Source organism: Hylobates moloch, unplaced genomic scaffold (genome assembly GCF_009828535.3).
Source record: "Hylobates moloch isolate HMO894 unplaced genomic scaffold, HMol_V3 SCAFFOLD_11, whole genome shotgun sequence".
NCBI lineage: Eukaryota > Metazoa > Chordata > Mammalia > Primates > Hylobatidae > Hylobates > Hylobates moloch.
In genome coordinates, this window is record NW_026652286.1 from 40,297,525 (window position 1) to 40,306,918 (window position 9,394).

At 49.8% G+C, this 9,394-nt stretch overlaps 2 protein-coding genes across 2 annotated transcripts in view; one reads left to right on the forward strand and one right to left on the reverse strand.

Moving 5' to 3' along the window:
* The window catches only part of PPFIBP2 (PPFIA binding protein 2), a 143,246-nt gene extending 134,133 nt beyond the window's left edge, over positions 1–9,113 (reverse strand). The window contains exon 1 of the mRNA XM_032166694.2: positions 8,788–9,113. The gene's annotated coding sequence lies outside the window, so the exon portion shown is untranslated. The remainder of the gene's footprint in view (positions 1–8,787) is intronic.
* On the forward strand, positions 2,522–4,861 carry LOC131384542 (transcription factor NF-E4-like). Its single transcript, XM_058446237.1, is given in 4 exon segments — positions 2,522–2,748; positions 4,537–4,549; positions 4,551–4,806; positions 4,809–4,861. Coding segments are annotated over 4 exon segments (549 nt in total).
* Positions 9,114–9,394: the final 281 nt, after the last annotated feature.

Below are 9,394 nucleotides of genomic sequence, written 5' to 3' on the forward strand. Positions count from 1 at the left end.
CCAGCCTCAGCTGTTCTGCAGGCTGAATTCACCCTAAACCTGGTCTCATTCCCATTTTTCATTGCCTAATGGAATCTCCATCTCGACCTTCTGGCAGCTCTCCTCTGGCTAAACTCATGTGCTACAGAAAATAGAAGCCCAGGCCATAATGCCAGGAGACCTGGGTTCTACAACCAAGAGCTAAGTGATCTTGAGTAGATTTGTCTGGGCTTCACCATCCTCTCATGGGTAAACATATAAAGAAACTACCCCAGGCTCCCTTCTGATTCCAAAAGAATCAACCACTTTCATTTCCCTTCCCCCTTCCACGAAGTTCCTCCATGCTTTCATGCCATTAACAGTTGCCTCATTCTTCTCCCAGCAAACTAACACACAATGTCAGTATCCAGTTTGACTCTTTTCTCTTTCCCTCAAATACAATCAGTCACCAAATACTGCCAGATTTCTTGGCATGCTCACTCGCCTCTGCTCCCTTCTCTCTATTCCTACTGCCATTGCTTTGATTTAGGTCCTGAGCTACCTCAATGGGTTATTCTAACAGCTTGTGCTCATAAGAAGTTCCTCCCTGTCCCTCCAACCTGCCCTTCCTAGCCAGAATCATCCTGAACAGTTTTACCATGTCTTTTCCATACTTGAGTATGCAACCTTCAATGTCATCAGAATAAAATTTAAATTATATAGCTCTAACTTTCAGGGCCTTCCATGATCTCTTCCCAGCCTGAGACTCCATCTTCACCTCTTCTCCCAGTGTCCACCCAACCCCCTGACTCTAGCCATGTGGGCCCACTCTTCACTGGGCCTGTCCTTCCTCCCAGTCTTCCAGCTTCTGCTTCTGTTCCTTCTCTCATCTACCACATGAAATAACCAGCCCCTTTCCCTCTTTACTGAGGTAAACATTGCAAAGCTAGCCAGCTTAAGGCCCATACCTACCACAGACTCCTCCTGGACATCTGCTAAGTGTGGGGCCACACGCAAGAGCTGATAGAGCCCTAAAGCAGCTCAGAGTTTGGAGGAGTATGGATAGAGACATAAAGTGATGAAATAGCATAGCAGATCTTTGTTTGATGTGATATGTATGTAACAGAAAAGTAAAAACGACTTAGGGGCAAGGGAGCTTCAAGAATTTGATCTATATCCTGAAGGATTAAGAATCTTGCAGAATAGAGACAAAAGGGCTTTCCAGGAAGATAAAATAGTGTATGCAAATGCAGATAGGCACAAAAGAATAGAAATTACTCAGCTTCTCAGTTTGGGGAACAGTGACGATGCAGCTGGAGAGCTAAAGTAGGGCCCACCACTGCAGAGATTTGAATGTCATACAAGGATGGTATATTTTATCCTATCAGAGAGACAGTCCTATTCCTTCTGTGTCTAGGCCTCCCATCTACAGGTATGTTAGGGGTCATGATTACTATGCAACATAGAACAGGGTGATTAAAAGCATCAAGCACAATGAATGCTCAGCTTTCACTGTGCACAAATGTGTACATATGAACATGACAGAGAGAGGAAATGAAAGTAAGAATTAGCAGGGAGAACCAAGCCAAGGATCTTAAGGCAAACAGAAATCATACATTTGCTGAAGACAAAGCTCAGAGTCAGCAGTCCCCTGGAACTTGAGGCACTAAGGAGATCTGGGCCTAAAGCTAAACAGATTGTTCTAGGACAGCCTCTTTTAGAGGATTATTTACCAGATGAGTGAGAGATAAGAATGAAGCTTGTGAAGATCCACAAAGTCAAACAAGACTTGGCTTTAAGGGTATATAAAGGATAAAACCCACCTTTCCTAGAACTACATATAGATTCCATGAAGACAGAGACACATAGGTGCCATCAAACATTGGAACCAAAGCATGATACTAAGAAACATAAAGTCCAAGGGAAGTGGAGCTCCTCTGAAGAAGAAGGAAGCAAGCAAAATAGTGACTCAGGAATAACAAAGCTGCCAAAAGTTTCAGCCTAGTTGCGCCCACACCAAATGGGGACTGAATGTCACATCTTGAATGGGGATGAACAGGCTGTAGAATGGAACAAACGTTATCAGTTGTGTTTAAATTAGTGCTTCCTTCTTATATTTTGCATTAGGATATCCACCAGAGGATTTCAAACAGGACAGCATCATGAACAGATCTGCATTTCAGGAAAAAAAAAAGATCTTATGGCCAAGTAAAAAACCACTTCTAAACCGAAAGATTCTCCCCGGGGTCTGAAAGCTTGAAGAGATAAGTAACTCCTCTCTTTTGAGGCCCGGTCCCAAGGCGCAAGGCACTTGTGCTAGCAGCTTGCGTCACCAAGACAGCAGAAGCAGGAAGAGAGCCAGCCGGAAGATACCTACCCTGACCATAAGACACGTACCCCCTGAAGATCAAGAGGGAGGCTGTCTGGGTACCACGTAGCAGCTACCTCAGACTGAGACACTTCTTCTTTACAGGAGACTATAAAACCCCTGCCCTGTCCTCATTTGGTGCTGATGCCATTTTAGGCCTCAGCCTGCCTGCACCCAGGTGCTCATTAAAACAGCATGTTGCGCCATACCGCCTGGTGTTGTCTGTTGGTGCGCCCTCGGGGTTTGAACCAATACAAGAACCTTTCATCTGGTGCCGAAACCCAGGAGGGGCTCGGGTCTGTGTCCCCCGTGGACCTACCCCTCCACGCCGGAGAGCAGGCCACAGCAGCTGGACAAAGGAAGCTCCTTAGCCTCCAGTTGCCTCTCTGTGCATGCAGATCAGTTACTGATCTCGCCTACTGGTAAGTTTCCCCGGGAACCTGGTTAACAGGGAAAAACGTGCTCGGCCTCACTTGGTTTCTCTGGTCCGAAAATCCAACATTGGTCCAAAAAGGCTCCAGCGTGTGCCAGGCACTCGCTGATCATCTGGTCTTAGGGGGACACCTCTAAGCCATTTGATCCTGTTCCAGGAACGAAAAAGGCAGCAGTGACGATCGCTCCTTTTATCGTCTCCGTCTGGCCGTCCAGGACTGTCTCCTTTTTCCCTGTTCTCCCGTGCCTACCCTCCACTATGGGAAACTCCCGGTCCTCCATTCCAAAAAACAGCCCTCTAGGCTGCCTCATAAAAAACCTGCAAACCTTAGGCCTCAGGCAAGATATCGGCCCCAAGCACCTTTTCTTTTTTTGCAATTCAGTCTGGCCACAGTACAAATTAAATAACAGTCCAAATGGCCGGCAAATGAAACATTCGACTTTACAGTTTTAACTGATTTAAGCAAGTATTGCCAACGACCGAAGAAATAGGGAGAAATTCCTTATTTCCAGGCCTTTTTGCACTCAGATCACGACCCGACCTCTGCAATTCTTGCTCACCTGTTCAAATCCTTCTCCATTCTCGCCGCCCTGATCGCCTTTCTCCTCCCGACCGTACCTCTTTTTCCCCGTTAGATCCAGCAGACTGCTGTCCACTCCTCCCAGACTCTACCTCTCCCTCTCAACCATCTTCTTTAACCCTGCAAGCTTCCTCTTTATCTTCTCAGCCGCAATCTTCTCAGCTGCCATCTTCCCAGCCACCATCTTCTCAGTCAGCAGTAACCACTTCTTTTCCTACACTGTCCTCTCCTGAGGACAACTCTAGCATTGCCTGTACTCATTCTCCTTCCTCACTGCCCTCTCCTGAAGCCTGTAAACCCATCCCACCACCTTACGCCCCTATCTATCCTCCACTGCCTATCAACTCAAACCCCCTTCCCCCTTCAAACCCTCAGCAGGAGCCACTTCCGACTTCTTCTCTCCCTCCAATACTCGCTCCAGCGCCATCTTTGGCTCATGCCCCACCCTCACTTCAGCGCCAGTGCTAGAGTGCCCCCTTTGGGAAGCAGTAGGAGCTGAAGGTATTGTCAGAGTTCATGTTCCCTTCTCCCTCACTGAGCTCTCTCAAATTAACAAAGGACTCAGTTCATTTCCAGACGACCCTACCTCTTATATCACGGAGTTTCAGTACCTTACCCAGTCTTATGAACTAACTTGGCATGACCTCTACGTTATCCCCTTTTCCACTCTCACCCCAGAAGACCAGGACTGTATCTGGACCCTAGCTCAGGTGCATGCTGATACAATTCATCACCAAGCTCCTGCCAAGCCTATGGTGCAGAGGCAGTCCCCAACCAGGACTCCCACTGGGATTATCAAGACAGGGCCTCTAGATGCTGCCATCAAGACTACACGATTATGTGTTTCCTTGCAGAACTCAAAAAGGGTGCCCATAAAGTGGTAAACTATGAAAAACTTCCAGAAATCACCCAAAGTCCTGACAAAAACCCAGCCCTTTTTCTCCCTCGTGTAACTGAAGCCATGAGAAAATATACCAACCTAGACCCAGCCAACCCAGAAGGAACCACTATCTTAAACCTTCGGTTCATCTCCCAATCCATTCCCGATATTCGGTGCAACCTTCAGAAGCTTGACGACGGCCCTCAAACCCCACAACGAGACCTTCTTAATTTAGCCTTCAAAGTCTTTAACAATCATGATGAGGAAAGTAAAAGGCAAAAACAGGCAGAGTTTCAAATGCCTGCCTCCGCCATCAGGGGCCCTGCAGGCCCACAGGGCCACAGGTCCACACAGAAGCCTCCTAGCAATCCACCTTCACCTGGCGCCTGTTTCAAGTGCGGCAACAAAGGCCACTGGTCCAGACAATGCCCATACCCAGATAAGCCCACCAGGCCGTGCCCCCTCTGCGGAGGACCCCACTGGAAGTCGGACCATGAGCGGCCCCTGCAAGGACCGCCCCCATCCCTTCCCGAGCAGGCCAAAACCTCCTACTCAGATCTCATCTGCCCTGCCGCTGAAGACTGACGGTACCTGGAATGGACGCCCCGGCAACTACTATCACTTCATCTGAGCCAAGGGTAACCCTGATGGTTTTAATCGACCTGGGTGACCTACTCTGCTTTACCTAATTTTTCAGGACCCACCTAGTCCTCCTAAGTCTCTGTTGTGGGAATTGATGGACAAGTCTCCAAACCCCGAGCCACCCCTCCACTTTTCTGCTTCCTGCACACCTTTTCCTTCACTCACTCTTTCTTAGTCCTGCCCTCATGCCCAACTCTGCTCCTAGGCAGGGACATCCTTTCAAAACTCCACACTACTCTCCGCTTCCACATTCCCCATAGTATCCAACGCAACAACCCAGACCCCTCCAAGGCTTCTAACTTTCTTCTGCTCCTCCAACCTCCCACCCTAAAACACGCAACCTTTCCTTATCCCCTACCGGTAGTTAACCCCGATGTTAGGGATATTTCCACACCCTCAGTTGCAAACCACCACACCCCCGTCCACATTACCCTTAAAGACCCCACACTGTTGAAGCCAATCCGCTCCTCCCAGGCACCACCTCCCAAAAAGCTGAACTCATCACCCTCACTCGAGCTCTCACTCTAGCAGCCGGACAACAGTTCTCTAATTTAGGAGGATTTAAAACCCTGGTAGGGACAGTAATCTTCATCACTGGGTTCCTCCTTTTTCTCCCCTGTGTTATCCCACTAATAATAAAAGCCACTAAAACTCTTGTTGAAACTACAGTTAGCCACCAGACAATTCAGATTATGCTCCTGCTACGACACGATGGATACCAACACGTCTCTCAAGAATACCCTAAAAATTAAGTTTTTCTTTTTCCAAGGAGCCCAGGCCACCCCTATGTCATGCCTGAAGTAGTTATTGAGAAAGTCACCCCTTTTCCCTTTTTACTATAACCAAATAGGAATGAAAGATTCTCCCCTGGGTCTGAAAGCTTGAAGAGATGAGTAACTCCTCCCTTCTCAGTCCCAGTCCCAAGGTGCAAGGCCACTTGTGCCAGCAGTGTGCGTCAGCAAGATAGCAGAAGCAGGAGGACAGCTGGCCAGAAGATACCTACCCTGGCTGGAAGACACGTACCCCTTGAAGACAGAGAGAGGGGCCGTCTGGGTACTGTGTAGCAGTTACATCAGACTGAGACACTTCTTGTTTACAGGAGACTATAAAAACCCTGCCTCGTCCTCATTTGGTGCTGACGCCATTTTAGGCCTCAGCCCACCTGCACCCAGGCGCTCATTAAAACAGCATGTTGCACCACACCGCCTCATGTTGTCTGTTGGCATGCTCTCGGGGTTTGAACCAATACAAGAACCTTTCATAAACTTTACCTTACACATTACAGTCTAAAGGCCATACCGTTTCTCAGGCCCAAAGCTGAATCTTCCCAGCATTGTTTCTCCCTCCTCACTTCTTGTTCCATCTAATCAGTCTAGAGACTGTCCCATTCCCTAGTCCTCTGTCCTACAGATCCTATCTCTCCGAAGTCTCCCTACCTGTCCCCTCCTCATCACTCTCTCAGGCCCAAAATAAGGCTTCATCCCTTTGACCCTGAATCAGCCTCCCAGTTTCCTATCCAGCCTCGCTGCCCCCACTGTCTTTTTCCCTTGGACTTTGCTTCCCACCACACTCCCAGAACTTTGCCATTGCAGCAATTGCCTTCAGGTTTGTCAACAGAATCACCTGGGGGAACTTGGTAAAAACATCCCAGACTACTTAATCTGAATGTTTTACAAAACTCCCCAGGCGATTATAAGGCATAGCCAGGTTTGCAAACTGCTACTCTAAATCCTTGCTATACATAGGGAAATGATCAGCAAGCTCCTGGGAATCTGTTAGAAACACAGAATGTCAAGTCCCACCCCTGACCTATGGAATCATAATTTGCATTTGAACAAGATCACCGCATGATTCTCAACTTTGAGAAGCTCTGCTCTACAGTGTTGTCAGACCATGCACTCCACAAATATTTACTGGATTTTCTCTATCAGGCTAGGAATTGGGAGGGTCAAGGACCAAGGTCTTTGACTTTGAGAAGTTCACAGAACCATCAGTCAGTCCCCTGCTGTGCCTTCAGACCAAGTCCAGACTTCTGCACTGGACAGCTGGGACTATTTTCTAGCCTTGTCACCAGCTTTACTGTCTAGCACTTGACATAAGAGCCAAGCTGGACCACTGGCCACTTCTCATGGTGAGTCCATGCCTGCCTGCCCACACAGTTGTCACAACCCAGGCCACACTCTACCCTTCTCTGCCTCAAAAAACCCAGGAGGGATCCTTTGAGGTCCATCACATCACCCTTTCTTTTTTTTTTTTTTTTTTTGAGACGGAGTCTCGCTCTGTCACCCAGGCTGGAGTGCAGTGGCGCCAAGATTGCGCCACTGCACTCCAGCCTCCCGGGTTCACGCCATTCTCCTGCCTCAGCCTCTCCGAGTAGCTGGGACTACAGGCGCCCGCCACCACGCCCGGCTAATTTTTTGTATTTTTTAGTAGAGACGGGGTTTCACTGTGTTAGCCAGGATGGCCTCGATCTCCTGACCTCGTGATCCGCCCGCCTCGGCCTCCCAAAGTGCTGGGCTTACAAGCGTGAGCCACCGCGCCCGGCCACCCTTTCTTAAAATTATCCCACATTTCCCTGCTCAGATGAAAGACAGGAATTCCCATAACTTTGTTCCTACCGCCTTCATGCCATTGATCTCATTCCACTTACTCTTAAAGTCAAAGCGCATCTCCCTTAGCTACCCAGTAAAGAAGGCATCATGGTAAGCAGCTTATCTCTCCAGTAGCAATAAGCTAACAACTGTCACATCACCAAATCTTAAAATAGTATTACTAATAATTGAAATATGTTAAACAAAACATGGATAAATGCAATCAGTGAAAACCTCATCAATCATTCCCATCTCCCACTTCAAAGTTATTTAGATATGAATTTAAGCAAAGTGCAAATGGGTTGCCTCTCTTAAGCCAAAGAGAGAAATAATTTCTAAATTAGATAACACTTAGAGTTTTCCATACACCCATAATAATGAAAGACTGAATATGCTGAAGATGAATTATGTCTAAAACCAACTACTTTTCTGTAGTTGACCATTTAACTTCACATAATACACTATAAAAATTGAAAACACTTCAGATTTGTATTATAGTCAATTAAGGAGGGGTTGAGAAAGGAGAGAGATGAGGAGAAAGACAGGAAGTAGACCAAAATATAGAAAAGGGAGACGGATCTATACGAAATATCCGGCTGCTCTAAAAGTAAAAATATAATTAGATTCGTTTTTTAAGAAGATTAAATACTGGCAAGAATGCCTGTCTTAATCCTATCTAAACGCTGGAAGTTCTGTTTTCTTGTTATATAATCTTATTTTCATCCGAGGAAAAACTGCGGGTCTGGAATCTGATGGGATGAGGTGAAGAGCAGCCCACTTTTAAACAGGACCGTCCCCATCCTGCAGTCTACTGGGACGCAGTGGCTTTAGATTTTGAAAACCGTGCTGTATTTTTGCACTTACACTACAGAACTGGCTTTAGCCGAGGAGCTGCATCTAGACACACGCTGTGTCCACCAGAGAATTGCCTGGGCTGACAGACCTAAAGCTTCCGCAACCTCCTTAGGCTCCCTAGTCCACGCCGCTGCTTCCCGGGCTGGGCAGGGCTGGGACGCGTCGCACAAAACTCAGGGACCCCACCTCCCTGCGCATCTCCAGGGCCACGCTGGCACCTGCAGGAGTGCGGACTGTCCGCGGATCCCAGGCAGGATTGGGTGGAGATTCGCAGCCAACCCACAGGGCTTCTGGCCAGTGGAGTTGGAGAAGGGTCCCCGTCCTCGAGCCTGGGACACGCTCCGGGGCTCAGGAGACACTGACCCACACGCCCCCGTGGTTCGTAGCTCTGGGGGCGCTCCACTCCCTAGGCAATGCTCCCGACGGGGATCCCAACCCCGACCGCGCGGCGAGCCCGGGGTGTGGGGAGAGCCTACTGACCTGGGTGCGGGGCCGCGGCTCCTCTCCGGGCGGCTCAGGTGTGCGGGCCGCTCCCGTGTCCCTCCCACCTTCAAACATGAGAGCCCAGAAGCGAGCGACGGGCCACTGGCCCACCGACCAACTGCCTGACCAAGCGCCCGACCAACCAGCGGACCGACCGCAGCGGCCGGGGCCGGCGCCCACGTGACGGGGCGGGGACCTGCGGGAGGCTCTTCCCGGAGCGCCGCGCCCCCACCCCGGGACCTGCCACAGGGAACACCCTCTCGGGCACCGAAGAAGCCTGCTGGGACCCGTCCACCAGGGTTCCTGTTCCCGGGGGACCAGCCTGGTCAGCCTCGCCCCTTCGAACCTGCCGCGTCCCCACCCCCTGGGCCGCGCGTCCCGGCCCCAGCCCCGCCTCTCTCGGCGGACCGCGCCCCCTTCCGGGAGTCCCGCCCCGTTCGCCGCGCCTCCTCCTCCGCACAGCTCCGGTTGCGGGGAGGCCCGGGTGGGTACACAGCGCTCCGGCTCCCAGTCTCCTGGGCTTCTCCAGCCCTTCAGCGCCGTTCTCCGGTCACAGGGAATGAAAGCGAGGAAGAAGGAAACTGTGTCAAGAATTGCGAAGAGA